We start from the raw sequence: 18,089 nt of genomic DNA on the forward strand, positions 1-18,089 counted from the left end.
ACGCAGAAGGCCTGTGGCAGGACGGAACCGCCAGCCGCATCAAGTCCAGCCCTTAGATTTCTCAGTGAAAAAACAGACTGAGTTTATGATTTGCCTAGTCGTACCGTGTTCAAGGCAGAGCAGGAAATAGGATCCAGAACTCCTACCTCCAAGTCTAGTGTTGTTTCCATTCCACTGACCTTGTATTCCCTAAGCTAATGTTGGGAATTACTAGATCATTTTCTATAATGACATTTGTCATTTTATGGCCCATGATACATTATGGGCAACACATAATTTTGAATTTTACTTCCATTTAAAAATCATTATGGCCAAATTTTATCTAAGATATATTTTTAATTGCCTATATTTTTATGTATTTACAAAGAATATGACACAAATTGTAAATAAATGTACGAGAGAGCCCAAAACAGAAAAGAATGAACACACACATTTAGCACGCTGAAGCCATAATAGCATCATAATGGCCGGGGAACGGTAATGCAGCTCCCTAAGTGGCTGGATGACACCCAGGAGATTCCCGCTCAGCAGCGGAAGCCGTTAGCACTTTCAGACATTTGGGGAAATGCAGCCATTGCCCATTCCAAGCTTAATTGGCATAATAAATGTCAATTAAAACTCCTTTAAGATTTTAAATCGCAAAACTCAATGAAACTATTTATGTGTAAACTCACACAAGACTTCTTTACAAGAAAAGTTGTATTTCTTGTACATTTACCCTGGGCTACAAATCTCCTAACATGGACACGCTGCAAACCTGCCTTCGCACGGGGAGGAAAGTGCAGAGCACGTCACTCTGAAGTGGCTTACAGCTGATTATAGGTTTCATGTGTTAATAAGATTCAGTTTTCTTTCAACAAATACATAGAGAGTACCAACTACATGCCAGGACTGGAAATACAGCGGGGAAGCAGTAGAAGGGTCCCTCCTATCGGGAGGAAGAGATCCTCCAAAATGCTGCCAGGAAGTCCCTTTTCATCTTAAAGGGATCCTAAATCTACACACGACTCCTTTAACTTTTACCTATGAGGCTTAAAAGACAATCATTCATCCAGTATAAATATAAAACAATCTGTGTTAGCTGCTGTATTTGGCAAAAACATCTTCGTGTCTTATGTACAGCTGTGTCCAAAACTTCCGCTCTAAGTAGCCCAAGCTGCCAAATGTTGGATGTCATCATCCTCTCCTTCTGTCCTCCTAGAAGATGCTGGAAAAACAACAACAAAAAAAGGATAAAAATCTGTCACTGGTGACATTCACACTTTCAGCACAGAAAACAAATTAGAATTACTCATTAAAAGGTGTATATTTATGAAATGGAAAATAAGTGCTAAAAGAGAGATGTGTGCTAAGTCGCTTCAGTCGTGTCCGACTCTTTGCGACCCCATGGACCCAGCCCCTGTGTCCACGGGACTCTCCAGGCAGGAACACGGGAGTGGGTGGCCACGCCCTCCTCCAGGGCATCTCTCCGTCCGCTGCAGGGCGGGCAGGCTCGTTACCGCTAGCGCCACCTGGAGGCCCAGGCGCGCTCATTACTCGAGAGTTGCTTTTCTTGGCCGCGCAGGGCCTGAGGAATCTCACTGCCCTGACCAGGAATCGAGCCCACTCCCTGCGGTGGGAGCACTGAGTCTGAACCACTAGGCCGCCAGGGAAGTCTGCAGGAGAGGCCCCCTGAGATGGGCCTGGCCACGATCTCAGGCCAGCGTTTGACCACGGGGGCCGGGGTGAGGCACAGACCTGCTCGAGAGCGGCGTGCCGAGGGCGCGCCGGGCATCCTGCCCGACCCTCTGTCCGGCTGAGCCGGGAGCGAGGAGGAAGGCGCATTCGGGAGTCGGATATTTGTCATCTTCTTATTTAATTCTTCCTGCTCCAGTTCTTCAAGTTCTGCCATCAGCTCATCCTGAACACAGGAGAAAGAAAGAATTATGGAGTTAACGTTTCAAGACGTGGGTTTCCTCAAACACAATAACAAAAACATCTGCTACCCAATTGATATGTGAGAATCCAGTGGAATGGAATATTTATTTTAAGACTAAGTCTTTTTTGCAACACTGAGCAATAATTAAAATATGAATATTTGGGGCTGTGCAAATTTGTTGTAGCTAATCTTATAATACTTCAGTCAACAGTTTTTTTTTTTTTAAGTAATTTGTGCTAGCTGAATATACAACCTCCAGAGCTTCTAGAAGTTTTACACTTTGCCTGTCATTTTTGCGATGTAACTTTTATGTTCTACTGTTCAGAATTCAGAATCCGTGAAACTTTAATTAGAGGAAATATATATTTTCATTTTGGCTAATGCTACTGAAAACAAAACAGATATAGCAAAACCTTAACATACCAAATGTAAAAAGAATCAAAGATACTCTGGCTCCTTTGTTAAATTTCCAGAGCCAGTGAAAACCATGCTGTGTGTCTGAGTGAAGAATAACTCCAGGTGGCTACGTTGTATTTCTTTCTGTTAGCAATAGTCCCCGACAGTCCTTAATCTTAAATTACTCTGTCCCAAGAACCCAGAAAAGCAAGTCCAGCTGAGACTTTGAGGGTAAAAGCCGCCTTATGACAGAAATAATATGACTTGAGATGACTAGTTCAGGTCTAACCGGCTCCAAGAGTCCTCAGGTTGAGCCCAGCCCCCTGAGGGAGGTTGGGAGTCAAAACTGAACTTGTCGTCATTATGATTCTGAGGCCGTTGTCGTGAGCAATGACCTAAGACTCATATTCCACCAAGGAGATTTCTTCATTTATTCATTCGTCACTGAACAAATTTATCGAGAGCTTACTCCAGGCCAGGCATGAACTCAGGGCTCGGGAGACAAAATCCAATCAACAGTCCCTACATTTAAGGAGCTTTTTGGAACGCAGGAGAGAGGCTCACAAACAAATAATTATTCTATCTTAAAATGAGAGTAACAATACTATGGCCAAGGGTAGAGATCCTGAAGCCAAGCACAACACTGGATCAAGTCAGCATGTATCAGACACACGGCGAGCTGAGCTGTCTGAGAACTGGTATATCTACCTCAAAAAAGGAAATAAACACGAAAAAGAATAGCAGGAAGCCCTGTGAAACAGTGCCTCAGGCTAGTTGCTGGCTTTTCAGTTCTCCACAGGCTGAAGGAATAAAATGCCTTCAGGACGAATATTCTGACATCCTATTTCTGCTAAAAGAACAATTAGGAACGAATATAGCAAATGTAGTAATAGCAGAACACACTACCCCACCCTGAATGTACGCCCAGAATCGCCAACACCGCTTGACGGTCATTACCAGCACTGAAAAGACTGATATTTTCTATAACAAATATGTGATCACAAAATAATCATTTCCATCATTTTCAGATTTCAGGGAGCGAACACTTTTTCATTCATTGGTAAAAGAATTTTAGAATTTAAGGGACTTCAGAATCGTCTAGGGACCGTCGTTCATTTTATGAATGAGAAAACCGAGGGTCCGAAAGAGAAGGGACCTCACGGGCTCAGCGGTCTGTGGCAGAGCGGGGCGTCCCCACGCGCCCAGGCCCTCCTCGGCGCGGCGTCGAGACTCCCCACGCTCACCAGCCGGCCAGGGGCAGGCGCACGTCTGGGGAGGCCCGGACAGCGCTGCAGGCCACAGACGGTCCCTGTCGAGCGGCCTTCTGGTTGCTACTGCCATTGCTGCTGCGGTTTCCCGCAGCCATTTAAACATACAAAAACCATCTTGCTCCACAGGCCAAACAGAAACAGAACTCGGGAAAGATCTGGCCTGAAAGCCACCCTTTTCCAAGCCGCAGCCTACATCACTTAAAAAGCTGCTGAAGAAACAGACCAGCAGACGCAGCAAACCAGCTCACGGTTAGTTACCAAAGGGGAAAGAGGATGGGGGTTAAATGAGGAGTCGGGATTAACACAGACAGTGTTATAAACGAAACAGACAGCCCTCAAGGACCATGGCACGGGGAACTCTACTCAGTGTTTTATGATAACCTGTAAGAGAAAAGAATCTGAAAAAACAGTTATGTGTGTGTGTAACAGAGGCAGGTTGCTGCACACGCGAAACGAGACAATACTGGCAAGTCAGCTGCACCTCAGCTTTTTTAAAAAGGAGAATGGAGGAAAATGAGATGAAATGAAGTAAGTATAGAAACGAGAGCTGCTGACACCCAATCCCCACTTTCAAGGACTCTGGAACTACGTCTTACTTCCTACATGTGCTGTGTTCAACAGGACGTGAATGCAGGAGTCAGGTTCTTTGCCACGCTAACCTGAAACGTTTCAGAACATGCACCAGTCCTTCTTGTGTGTGCTTTGAGGAGGACAATTGAAATTCACAGCGCAGACTTCACCAGTATAATTATAGTCTGTTATTACTGGACTGATTAATCTCAATGGAATGTGTGTGTTAATAATGCCACTCCACATTTGTTTCATAGCCCGGGTAATAAACAGAGGCAGCATAAGCCCTGATTTAACAGGAGCGTGATCTGCCTGTCCTGTGCAGAGTGACACAGTCTGCTCTCTTTCACCCAGATGTGTGAGCACTCAATTTCTCATAATGGGGCTATTTACGTACCCGTCAACAATTAAAACTCACTGACTTCACATAATCACATGCTGCTTTTCTTTAATAGCTGAGAACTTAATTAGGGGGCTATTTGCCAAACTATATTAATCTTTCCTTTAAATCAGAGCTGCCAACACTTCATTTCCCTCTTAAGACAGGTGTTTTTCTAACAGATATCATTTATTCTTTAGTGATATTAAAGGACATGTGTAAGAAAACCTGCTTGCTTCACATGGTGGGAAGCTATCTTTTTTGTCAAGATTTTTTTTTTTTTTGAGGTGGACCACTTTTAAAGTGTTTATTGAATTTGTTACAATATTGCTTGTTTTATGTCTAGGGTTTTTGGCCCTGAAGCAGTGGGATCTTAGCCCTCCAACCAGGGATGGAACCCACAGCCCCTGCGCTGGGATGTGAAGCCGTGACCAGCAGGCCTCCAGGGAAGTCCCAGGAAGAGCTGTCCTCCTCAGCGGCCATGTGCTCCATTCTTTACACTGCGTCACCCACCTCATCAAAGTCATCACCAAATCCAACCCGTTGAGAAAATGCTTCAGAGATTTCTTGGGCAATATCCTGTTGCTCTGTAATCTCTTGCATCAAATCGTCTATTTTGTTCAGGTCCCTGGGAAACAATGTTTTGTTAAAATATTGTAGAATTTTACTTTAAAAGTATGAATTTAGACACAATAAAATCCCCTATGAAAAGTGAGTCAACTTAATATAAACTCTTGGTTATTTCAGTAGGATTATAAACATCCCTGGTGGTAAGATTTATCAACTTGAAGACTTTACATTTCAAGAAATTAATAATTCTGTATATGCACATATTTTAAATTATGTAAGTTAATTGATAGCCATTATGTTTGGGAGTCACTAGGGGCATATCTGTAGACACATTTCGAAATTTTGTCTGGTAGGGCACGTTCAGGTGCTAAGTCGTGTCCGACTCTTTGCGACCCCATGGACTGTAGCCCACCAGACTCAGACTTTGTCCACGGGATTTCCTAGGCAGGTTGCCATTTCCTGCTCCAGGGTGGAAGGGCATATGAAATGGTTAAATACATGCTATGTATTAACTCTGCAGGAAGCGACGCCACGGGTCATCAAGGACCACGGAGAGTGAGATAAGCAGGAGCCGCTATCAGAGCAGCTTTTTGTAGAAGATGGACTGGAGACCAGAGATCCATTTTCCAGAATGCCACATAGCCCTGAGATTCTGACTCCCTGAGAACTTCCCCACGGCTGCTGATGGGCCGGGAGACAACGGATGAGAGCAGGGTTAGGCCTGTGAAGGCCTCAGAAGAATTAGCAGCTTCAGCAAAGGGATCACAGGCCCAGGGCCGACGGCAGCTCTCAAGCCAGTTCCTGGTGCCGAGCCCCTCTGGCCCCTGCAGCCCCATGGGCTCGGGTCCGAGTTTCCCGGCAGCCGCGTCTGCATCCCATCTCCAAATCATGCCTCCAGCTCTGAGGCCAGGCCATGCTGATGGGTACCGGGGAAGTGACAAGGCTACTCATTACTGAGCCGCTAACGCTGACATTTTCACTCCTAGTGGCATTAAATGCTTTGCGTGTTTTCCAGACTCCACGTATAGGAAAAGCTGAATATTTGACAGCATTCATGCAGTAATCAAAACGAGAACCTTCCATCTTGCCGTGCTGTGCTGTGCTAAGTTGCTCAGGCATGTCCACCTCTTTCGACCCCAGGGACCACAGCCCGCCAGGCTCCTCTGTCCCCGGATCTCTAGTCAGGACACGAGCCTGGGCCGCCAGTTCCTCCTCCAGCCGCCCTCCACCCACCCCTTATTTCCACTTCTTATATTCATAACAAAGATAGTAGGATCATGTATTTAAAAATCATATGTGAAATGTACAGCTAACATGTGGGCCCAGCAGTAGATTTTTCCCAAAAGGAACACCCGGGGAGGATGCGGCTTAACTGCCTGGGAGAAGGGCTGTGATTCTGGAACAGAGTTAGCACCTAACTCACAGCAACGACAGTGGGTGGTGACTCTGAGCGTGAGTCTAATGATCCCTCAGAAGCTGTCAGAATGACGGCTGGTGGTCAGCTGGTTATCAGGACAGGAAAAGGTCAGCAAAGCCGCCTTCACTGGCCGCAGCCTCTCTCCCCCTTCTCCCATCCACAGAACCTTCTCCACGAGTCCCTCAGACACTCGTTGCCCTTGTACACCTTTGGCCCAAACTTCACCGTCATATTTAAGCTCAGGAAAGGATTAGATTCTCTGTCAAATAAAAAGCAAACAGCCACGAGCCCCACTACCGCTATGATTACTGATGACTGAGTGCTACTTTATGCCAGGAACTCCTAACGGCAGTGTATCTAGTTTCCCATCAACTCTCACAAGAACCACATGAGGTAAGTATGATTATTATCTTCAACTTATAGACAAGGAAGCTGAATCAGGAAGAGACAAAGTATTGTCCAAGGACAGTCAGCCAGGATCTGGGATTACAATCCAGAAAATCTGGCCCAAATCCATGTTTGTATCTATTATATTGTATGCCAGTGGTTCTCGAACACTGGTTAGTGTCAGAACCACCTGGAGAACTTGGTTGAAAACAAAAGGCCCAGTCCCGAGCTTCCTCAAAGGGGCGTGGGCATCTCAGTTCTCTTTAGTACTGATTTCTGAGTCCTCCCAAAGTTTGACCCTGGGAGGGGAAGATCCCCTGGAGAAGGAAACAGCAACCCTCTCACAGTACTCTTGCCTGGAAAATTTCAGGGATGGAGGAGCCTGTAGGCTACAGTCCATGGGGTCGAAAAGAGTCAGGCGTGACTGAGCAGCTTCACTTCTGCAAAGTTTGACAGCTACTATTGTACAGTTCTAATACCCTCACAGATGTTACCACTTAAGCCTTTTTGAAAGTATAGGATGAAAATATTTGCAGGTGGAGTATCAGAGAACAGTGAGACCTGGAAAACATTAAAGGCAAAATGAGTGCCCTTTATTTTCTCATGATCTTTTCTTCTTTGGCTAATATATTAAAACTTCTGCTTTTTCTCTGTGGGAGCATTCCATTCCAACATGTCAAAGAGTCTCAAATGAGTAAGCCCATCCCTGCCCAAGCCATCAGAGTTCCAAAGCTCTGAGGGAACGTAGGACTCAGAGGGAGATCGCGGTCACTCACATGTTCTCATGAACGGCTTTCATGGCTTTCGCTGCAAGGCCCATATTCTTTAACACTTCCGTGTTGGTATATGAGTTTTCCAAGGCTTCTCTCTGGAACTCAATGGTGGAAAGTGTGCCATCAATCTGAGTGAGCTGCTTCTCAAGCCTCTTCTTCCTCTTCAGGGCCTGTAATGCAGCTAAATAAGGGAGAAGCCACATTTATAAGGAGCTTTACATAAGCTCACTTACTCAAAAGACATTTACTCAGCATCAACCGTGGAGACCCGGGTTCAATTCCTGGATGGGGAAGATCCCCTGAGAAGAGAATGGCAACCCGCTCCAGTGTTCTTGCCTGAAGAATCCCATGGACAGAAGAGCCCGGGGGGCTAGAGTCCATGGTGATGCAAAGAGTCAGACACAGCTGAGCGCCAGATGAGTGAGTGAGTGAACCATGGACTCGGCACTGTAGAAACCCACAAAAGTGAAGTCGCTCAGTCGTGACCGACTCTTAGCGACCCCATGGACTACAGCCCACCAGGCCCTCCATCCATGGGATTTTCCAGGCAAGAGTACTGGAGTGGGGTGCCACTGCCTTCTCCGTTAACAGCGGCGAGGCCTATAAAGTGGACTCCAAATAAACCTGAGGAACGTAGAGGCAGCATCTGTCCTTGCAATTGCTTGCACAAACTATCACTCCCTAAAACATTTTGTTATTCTCCCAAAAATCTGCCAGGTGTCAGAGGATGAAAAGTCAGAATGCCATATTCTATAATATATACCACAGAAACGTTTTTGTTAAAGTTGGATTTTAGAAAAAGACTAGGTAAAAATAGAAGTACCTATTGTGTAATATGAAAATAAAGCTTTAGAGAAAGAAAGAGCCTGAAGGAATATCTATCTGAGCCCTATATTCTTATTTCAGTTAGCAATAATCGCGCCTCGAATAAGCGTCACTGGCTATGATACTGCCACTGTGCAAAGTTATTCTTATTTCAAAGACAAGTTAGTTGAGACCCAGAACAGTTATGAGTTTCCTGAATTTAATAACAGTCCAAAACCTAGCAAGCCAACCGAGTCTTGATCTGAAGTGACTATGAGACAATCAGTAAGGTTACATCTAATCTTAAATGTCATGAAATCAAGAGTCATCCTCGAGGATTAGATGGCGGACTGCTGAGGGAAAAGACTGTTGCCTTCAGAAAAATGAAATCCAAATTCCCTCTATCAGCACTCAGCAAAATCTTAACACGCATCTTTCAGAAATCACAAAGCTAACGAGTCCATTTGACTGTAGCACCTTTGAAGGCACCCTGAAAAACAGGCCTTAAAATGTGAGTTTTTTGAAAAGGCATTTACGGAAAGTACAGGAAAGAGCAGCAGAAGAATGGCAACGTGAAGATAATCGAATGGCACTGACAAAAGAACGCAGTTTTATGGTTTCGGAGTGAAACGGGATTGCAAGAGATTTCTGAGAGAAGGCTCTTCTCTGTTTGGAATAATTTCTTCTTGCACTTCCAACAGATTTAGTATGTTTATTCAAATGCTTTTTGTTTGGTGCACAAAGACTCCTAGCCATTATACTTTCTTGTTGGATTTTTATTAGTGGTCAATAAATAAATATTTCTTTGTTGTGATTGTTTATTGTTTAATCACTAATTCGTGTCCAGCTCTTTTGTGACCCCATGGACTGTGGCCAACCAGGCTCCTCTGTCCACGAGATTTCCCAGGCAAGAATCCTAGAGTGGGCTGACATATTACTTGCCATCCATTTAATCCTTTTTACATTAAATTCCATTTTGTTTTATATTAATACTTAATATAAAATTAATACTTATATACTATATACTAGGATTAAAGAAAATTAATATTTCAACTTTCTTTTTTTGAAATTTACCTGTAATAGTTCTATGTGTACCTCAATTTCAAAATTTTTTCTAATTTTTTTTTTGGTATGCCTATAACAGGTAGAATATATTTGAATGTTTAATGTGTATGATTATTTTTGATCATTTGGATAGTCTCCAACTTTTAAGGTAAGTTTTTAAGTTATTTTTATTTATTGTAATAACTGATATTGGTCCAAAATGGTCTTTTTACCATCATTTTCTGTGTTTTATGTTATGCTTTTTATTTTCTTTTTGCTTTCTTGTCTATATAAAGATTAATTTTCCTTTGTTTATTTTATCCCCCTTTAATTGTATGATAGTTACACATACTAAATTTATTCTCCTACTGGATACACTTGTATTTAAATAATATGCTTAAAATTAAACTTAAGCTTTCTATACATGTTGAAAATTAATCAGCATCTATAAAACTAATTTGGAGAAGGCAATGGCACCCCACTCCAGTACTCTTGCCTGGAAAATCCCATGGACGGAGGAGCCTGGTAGGCTGCAGTCCATGGGGTCGCTAAGAGTCAGACACGACTGAGCGACTTCACTTTCACTTTTCACTTTCACGCATTGGAGAAGGACATGGCAACCCACTCCAGTGTTCTTGACTGGAGAATCCCAGGGACGGGGGAGCCTGGTGGGCTGCCGTCTATGGGGTCAGACAGAGTCAGACACGACTGAAGCGACACAGCAGCATCATAAAACTAATTGTTCCTAAGCAAGATTGTCTTAACACCCCAAAACCCCAAGTGTTTGATTGAAATTGTTAGGTAGGTAGAATAGGGAAAAGGAGTCCAAAATGGCGGTGGCTAAAAGACAAGGAAGGTCAAAGGAAGGTCCGAGGACCAGAGTGAAGACTTCAGGCAGAACAAACAGCACTCCTGGCTAAGCCCAATTTGCATAGGGCAGGCCCAGGTGGAGGAAAAAACAAATAAAAGGAGGAGCCAAAGCGCTTTCTCTCGGACTCTCTCTCCTGCGTGCCTGCGCTCTTTTCTTTCTCTCTCTCTCTCTCTCTCACTCTCCTGCTATCTTCTAAATAAAATGGAGCTGTAACACTGATTTGCCTAAGAGCTGTAACACAGTTTGTCCAAGACCCGAGAGCTGTGATGCGCCGAGGGCTTTAATGTCCATTGCTCCAAATCTTTGTTGTGACGAGACAAAGAACCGAGGAACATACACTCACGTGACAAAATAATCTGACTTTTATTAGTTCCAGATGACTACCAGTTTTTAAAATTATTCTTTCAATGTTTAAGGAAATATTTCTTAACAACTGCATTAAGCTTCATAGACACAATTTCAACAGTTACTTACACTAAACTGAGAGTGTCTGCTGGCTTGCTTTCTTACTACTGCTTCTTGTATCCTATAATATCATGAATCCAAGAGGAGAGAGATAATGTAGAGAATAAAATATGTTAAATAAAATCTGTTAAAAACAAAACTTACATTAGTGTCTACAGGGAGATCAAGAGGCTATTGTGTTATAAGACAAGAATGGGCTGTCTTAAAAATGAGCAACTAGAAAATAAGAAACAGTTCTTAGAAATTAAAGACATAACTAAAAAATAAATTAAAATGTTTAAAAGGTAGAATAATAAATACAGCTGAAGACTAAATTAGTGACTTGGAATATAAAGTTAGAGAATTCTCCCAGAACAGAGAACAAAAAGACAGATAATTTAATAAATTAGAGGACAGAACCAACGAATCCAACATCCATCTTATAGGAAGTTCAAAAGAGAGAGAATGTTTCAGGGGAAGTGTGGATACTAATAAAAATAAGCAGCAGTTTTAGTAGAAAATAGGCAGAAATAATGGAGGGGAAGAAGCAATAAAGAAATCACAGAATGCGCTGGAACTTTCTGCACACCCAGCACTTAGGACTCAGCCTACCACTGCAGAGGCCCAGGGTTTGATCCCAGGTTGGGGAACTAAGACCCTGGGAGCCATGTCCTGTGGCCAAATAAATGAAAGACAGTTACCGCTGATGACGTGATGAAAAAGAAATTAAAGAGTACAGTTTCCCCAAGACGAAGGGAGATGATTCTTCAGAATAAAAATACTCACTGAAGACATAGATGGGAAAACAAAAAATAAAAGGCACATACCTAGACCTCCACCTTGAGAAAAAAAAAAGAAAATCTTAAATGTTTCCAGAGAGGAAACAAACGAAACGATTATTGACAAACGGATGAGACTGATACTATTAGTAAACTTAAGACATGTTGGCTCTCCAACAGCAACAGCATTATAACTTTGGCAATGTGCTGAAGCCAGCATTCTGTAAAAATCCAAGCAATTATTTAAGTTTGAAACAAATGAAGTCATCTTGAGACGCATAGGTATTTAGAGAATTTATATTTATGAACCGTTTCTGAAAAAGAATTCTTTTAGGTTTTACTCCAGTAAAACTAAAAAAAAAAAAAGAAAAAAAGTCTTAGGACAATCTAGGATATCGGAAGCAACATTAAGGAAATAAGCCAGCAGACACCGTGGTTTGATGTCAATAGCTGCTGCAATCATAGTCACAGAGGTGTGTTTCTCCATGAGGCCTCCCCATAGACCTGGGCAGGGCGTGCCAACGGGCAGGCCTGCTTTCGGGGGTGGGGAGGAAGCAGACAGGCCGGGCGTTCCTGCAGTTGCCAAGGACGCTGTAGGTGTGGACATTCTTCTGCTTCCCTCGTGGTGGTAACTCTTCCTCCCCGTCCCTTCCGCCCACAGGGAAGGTCCAGGGTCATCTCGCCTCCTCCCTGGGGCCAACACCACAGTTTCCAGGATCGCATGAACAGCACTTACTCCTAACTTTAAGAACAGTTTTTGTGTATTTATTTAATCTTTCCTTTAGGAAGGAAACTAAAAAAAAAAAGAGGCCTCGGGCACAAGGGCCTTCCTACAAAATCACACAGAGCTGCTCTGCGGAGCGGCTCAGCACGGTGGACCGCAGAGCCGTGCTATCCGCCGGGGGCCACGACTGTGAGCGGGCCTCATACAGGACTACAGTTCTGTGTTAATAAAATCTATCCGACCCCATCTCCCCCACACTGAGAGTAAGCCCTCTGTGGAAAGATACAGTATCTTATTCCCCTTTCTCCCCAGCACCTGACCCAGCTCAGGGCACACAGCCAAACGAAACACAAAACAAAAACCGACTTTTATGGAGCATTTGAAGTGAAGTGAAGTGAGAGTCGCTCAGTCGTGTCTGACTCTGCAACCCCGTGGACTATACACTCCACGGAATTCTCCAGGCCAGAGTACTGGTGTGGGTAGCCTATCCTTCGCCAGGGGATCTTCCCGACCCAGGGATCAAACCCAGGTCTCCTGCGATGCAGGCGGATTCTGCACCAGCTGAGCCACAGTTTGTTACACACCAAGCTGGTGTGAATTGCTTCGAGCGCATCATGCGATGTGGTTAACTCTCACAAAAATTGCAAGAGTAAACACGTCATTGATCCATTTCACAGAAGACAAGATGAAGGAATGTTAAGCGAATAAACCTGACAATTGTGTGCGCCGTGACAGCACAGTACACTGGAAAGAGTTTGACCTTCAAGGCCAGAGGGTGAATTTTTCTTCCGTGACTTAATAGATGTATATTCTTGGATAAGTCAGTTCCCTTCTCTGAGCTTCAGTCTGCTGTGCTGGAAAAGGAAGACAGAATCCCCCAGAGGCTGGGCAAGTATTCTAAGAATTAGTGATCATTTATGGAAACCGCCCTAGACTGAGCAACTAAATATTGTTACTAACAACAGTGATTTATATAACATTCCTTAGTTAATGAGACTGTATATCTTACTTGTTTTTTGTTTCTTTTTTTACTGAAGTAGAGTCAGACTCGACTGAGCGACTTCACTTTCACTTTTCACTTTCATGCATTGGAGAAGGCAATGGCAACCCACTCCAGTGTTCTTGCCTGGAGAATCCCAGGGACGGGGGAGCCTGGTGGGCTGCCGTCTATGGGGTCACACAGAGTCGGACACGACTGCTGCGACTTAGCAGCAGCATGGACAGGGGAGCCTGGCGGGTTACAGTCCTTGGGGTGGCAGAGTCTGGCATGACTTGGCCACTAAACAACAAAATAGTTGACTTACAATGTTGATTAGTTTCTGCTGGATAGCAAAGTGACTCCGTTACACCTTTCCACGTTCCTTCTTATACTCTTTTCCATTATGATTTACTCGAGGTGTTGAGTACAGTCCCTGCACTGGAGAGCAGGACCATGTTATCTATCCGTCCTGTATCACAGCTTGCATCCACTAATCTCAAACTCTCAGGCCGTGGATATCTTGTTTCTGAGACCCTCTGGGCAACAAGTCACCTGTTTTTTCACCATAGCTCACCATAACAGGAATACACTATTAGAAAACAGCTCTACATTTCAGTGGTGCAGTACAAAATACTACGATACAGCAGGTATCCTCAGAAGTTAAACTCTAAATACACGTCTCCACCCGACAGACCCGAAGGGGAACGTCAGTGTCCGCCTCCTCCCTGCCTTGCTGAGCAGGCTCAGTGTTTATGCTCTTTTGGGACCACCAACCCCAAGACATTTTCTTTTAGAGAACTTTACAAAACTTTTTCATTTAAAAATATGCCACGTTTCCTAGTAAGAATTGATTTTAGATTACTTTCTACAAATCGAGAAATATAATTTGGTAGAAAAGACGGGGCTTTGGGATCACTGCTGCTGCTGCTAAGTCTCGTCAGTCATGTCTGACTCTGTGCAACCCCACAGACGGCAGCCCACCAGGCTCCCCCGTCCCTGGGATTCTCCAGGCAAGAACACTGGAGTGGGCTGCCATTGCCTTCTCCTTGGGGTCCCTAGATCAACATTTTAATCCTACCTATACCAATTAAAACCTGTGTGTAATACCCTTAGTGTGTGACCTTAACTCTCCTTAAATGATGCTTCCTCGCTTGAACAATAACTGTTGTGGTTGCTAAGTCACATTAACTCTTTTGCAACCCATGGACTGTAGCCTGCCTGACTCCTCTGTCCATGGGGTTCTCCAGGCAAAAGTACTGCAGTGGGTTGCCACTCCCTTCTCCAGGGGGTCTTTCAGACTCAGGGATAAAGCCCACATCTCCTGCACTGGCAGTCAGATTCTTCACCACTAAGCCACTAGGAAGCCCCCACGAAGAACAATAATGACACACGGAGGACGTAAACAGGCCTCTGCACTCTGCAGTCAGGCTGCCTCCTTTCCAATCAGCCTCCGCCCCTCCACGCTGCGTGGCCTTACACAGTTGCTTATGGGAAAATGGGGATAAAACTCACATTATTGTTGAAGATTAAATTAAATAAGGTATGTAAAGTACCTAGACTGGCGCCTGGTGAGCGATTAATAAATATTAGAAACCTTCATCATCATCACCATCTCCGTCACAAGATGTCAGACCACATGGTGGAAGCCACATGCTATCACGCCCAACCTTGCCAATGTTTTTTAATTAATAATAAGTTTTGGTTTGGACACAGTTTTGAATGTTTGTGTTCACATATGGATTTGGCTCTTCAAAGTAATTGGGAGAAATTTGAAAATTCACCAGTATGTGAGGTCTCAACTTACACTGTAATCCACATACCGCGAGCTACACAGTGGCCTGAATCAGAATCCTACACTCTGAAAGCCAGCAGGTAATGAAGGAAGTGACGGAGAAAGAGGTCAAGGGGAAAAGCTTTCTTCGTTTTCTCACCTTTGAGGAAGAGACAGGGCAGTGTTTCACTGCTATCACAATAACAGTGCAAGAGTGAGAGTAAACGGCAGTGGAGGCTGGCTCCAGCCGGGGGCCCGCAGGAACAAGTGGGCCCTCTGGCCACCAGGAGAAGTGAGCCCCACCCGTGGGGGCAACACAGCCAGGCTCCCGCCCACCGCTGCCATGAAGCTGCACACCCAGCTCTCCACACGCTCAAAACAAGCCAGACATCTGGGTTTGCATCCCAAATCCTTCAAATTTAAAAACTAAGCTACATTTTCAAAAAAACCTTGTGTGAGCCAAATTGATGAGGTCTGCATGGCTGAACCCAGCCCCAGGACAACGGGCACTCATTGTAGCTTCCATCTGGCACAGTAAGCTGAGATAAGAGGCTTCTGTTTCAGAGCCAAGAGGTGTACATGTCAGGAGTCTCTCTGTGAACTGTTTCTCATGAAATGATGATGCTACCGCCCACCAAGAGTTGGACAGGCTTTGTTTCCTAATAACCAATCTAGGAAAGAAACAGCTGTATTTTTTTTCCCCAAAGACATACAACAAATGTTGCAAATCAACCATGCCTCCAGTTTCCGCAAAGAAGGACACTTTTAGAATCCTGTAATTTAACCTGTGTAAAATGTGCAACTCAATCTTCCAAGCTCCTACATGCGGTTTTAGGCAGCTGATGAAACCTGGGGAACATCCTTTTGAAAACAAAGGAATCTGCTGTACCCCGTTGAGGGGGAAAAACTTGTAGGGGTTTTGTCTCTTTGCCTAATGGTGATGTTCCTCCAGCAATGGTTGCAGAACGTGCTGTATGTGTTCTGTCGAGGGATCCAGGAAGAGCCCTTCCTGTACATGCACTGAGCATTTGGAGCTGAAATGTAAGAACTACCCACTTGAACCAAAATTCAACTAGCCCTATGCGACTTTATCACATTGCCAGAGGAGGAAGGCTTTCAGTCACCCACTAAAAAAATAACTTCAAACAGCAGAGAAGAGCAGCAGTTTCACTGCTCAGATAAGGTACAGGGCATCCCGGTTAGAAAGGTCGATTTGTTCTTTGCTCATTCAAGATGTATAAACATGTCCATTGTTCATCCATCAGGTGGCAAAAAAACCTTTTCGGAACCATCATACCCAGGGACTATAGACAAAACTGTTTGTGAAATATGCAACTGCGTTATGACAGCTCCTCTCTCTCCCAGGAATGGATGATTTCTGGAGAAGGCCTAAAAAGACGAAGCCTGGAAGATTTAATCCTAGACAGCGCTTAATTGATGCATGCCACGCATAATTGCTTATGGTTCTCTTTTGTTTTTAACTGAGTAGTCTCATAATTGTGCTGTTTTATATGAGAAACTTTAATGCAAGTCCTGTGACTCACATAAAACTCACTTGATTATCCAGTACCTTCAATTTATGGCTCCCTGCTATTGTTCTCAAAAAACACAATCTGAGTAATCACCACCACGAGCATTCCATAAATGGAATAAAAACAAAATGTCTCTCTTCAAAGTCACAGGTTAGATGGGAAACAGCCAGTGAAATATTAGAGAATTCTAACACTCATGTATTTGTCCAGGGCCAGGCCTTAATGAATTCTCCCTGGCCTTCTTATTTATATAAAATATATATTGCTCATCTGTTCATTTTCAGTCACTCCACAAATATGTACTGAAGCATCATTGTGTTAGGCCACTGCAGGGACGAAGAAAGAAAGCTACGATCTCAGAGGAAGCAAAAGATAAAACGGGCGTTCAATCACTTATCCATCATTCAGCAACAGTACCATCTTACAGAACTGTCTCCATGGATACTAGTGTGTATACCGTACCTCCTTCACTTCCCTGGTGGTTCAGATGGTTAGCAGTCTGCCTGCAATGCAGGAGACGAGGGTTCAATGCCTGGCTCAGGAAGATCCCCTGGAGAAGGAAATGGCAGCCCACTCAAGTATTCCTGCCTGGAGAATCCCATGGACAGAGGAGCCTGGCGGGCTGCAGTCCATGGGGTCGCAAAGAGTCAGACATGACTGAGCGACTAACACGCTCCCTTCAAGCAGCAGAGGAGGCACAGAGGAAAAGAAAGAGCCAAGTACGAGGCACAGAAGGTACACGGAGGAGCACATCAACTCTCCGGAGGGCGAGGGACACCCTCACGGAGGAGCGCATCGACTCTCCAGAGGGCAAGGGACGCTCTCACAGAGGAGGTGACGCACATTAAGCCAGGGTCAGGGTGACTGTCTACATGGATTCTCAAACACACAGCCCGGTAAGGACCATGAGTGAGGAAAGTTATTACACAAAGGCCCTCCCCCTCTTCCCTATTGCAAGTCTCCTACTCAATGATGCAAAGTTTCTGGCTGAGATACATTAGACACCAGAGCAAATCACGCCAGCTTGCCACACTAGCTGAAACTTATAAGCAAGATCCCATTTTCGGAGGTCTCACCAATATTAAATGTCACGAAAAAAGGATGACCAGCAAGTCAAAAGGAGACTAGCCCACAGAAATGATGTAGCGAATTATACAGTGGCAAAGCAGATGCCCAAGAAAACAGTAAAGAGGAATGAGACTGGACAAAGTGAGTAAGAGACATTCTGAGGAAAGGGCATTTGGAAGAGGAATATTACTAAGCAGCTAGTAAGGTTGGGCTGAATTTTGTGTAAAAAGAAAAAAAAGAGTATTGATTAATACTGTACGGTGTGAAAGATTACAGTCAGGTGTCCTCACCCATCCGCAGAAAGAAAGAGACAAGGGAAGCGGAAGTTGTTTTCCAACAGAAATGTCCATCTCGTCATCCTAGAAAGCTCAGACTCTCTTTCGGAGATGAGT

General features: G+C 44.2%; 1 protein-coding gene across 2 annotated transcripts in view; it reads right to left on the reverse strand.

Annotated features, from left to right (window-relative positions):
• Nucleotides 1–316: 316 nt before the first annotated feature.
• CHMP4C (charged multivesicular body protein 4C) overlaps nucleotides 317–18,089 on the reverse strand; it is a 29,327-nt gene continuing 11,554 nt past the window's right edge. For both annotated transcript variants that reach the window (NM_001045976.1, XM_059893160.1), the window contains 4 exon segments: nucleotides 317–1,207; nucleotides 1,738–1,900; nucleotides 5,048–5,162; nucleotides 7,685–7,862. In NM_001045976.1, coding sequence (NP_001039441.1) covers nucleotides 1,143–1,207; nucleotides 1,738–1,900; nucleotides 5,048–5,162; nucleotides 7,685–7,862 — 521 coding nt within the window. In that variant the 3' untranslated portion in view covers nucleotides 317–1,142.

The sequence above is a fragment of the Bos taurus genome, chromosome 14 (assembly GCF_002263795.3).
Source record: "Bos taurus isolate L1 Dominette 01449 registration number 42190680 breed Hereford chromosome 14, ARS-UCD2.0, whole genome shotgun sequence".
In the NCBI taxonomy this organism is placed as follows: domain Eukaryota; kingdom Metazoa; phylum Chordata; class Mammalia; order Artiodactyla; family Bovidae; genus Bos; species Bos taurus.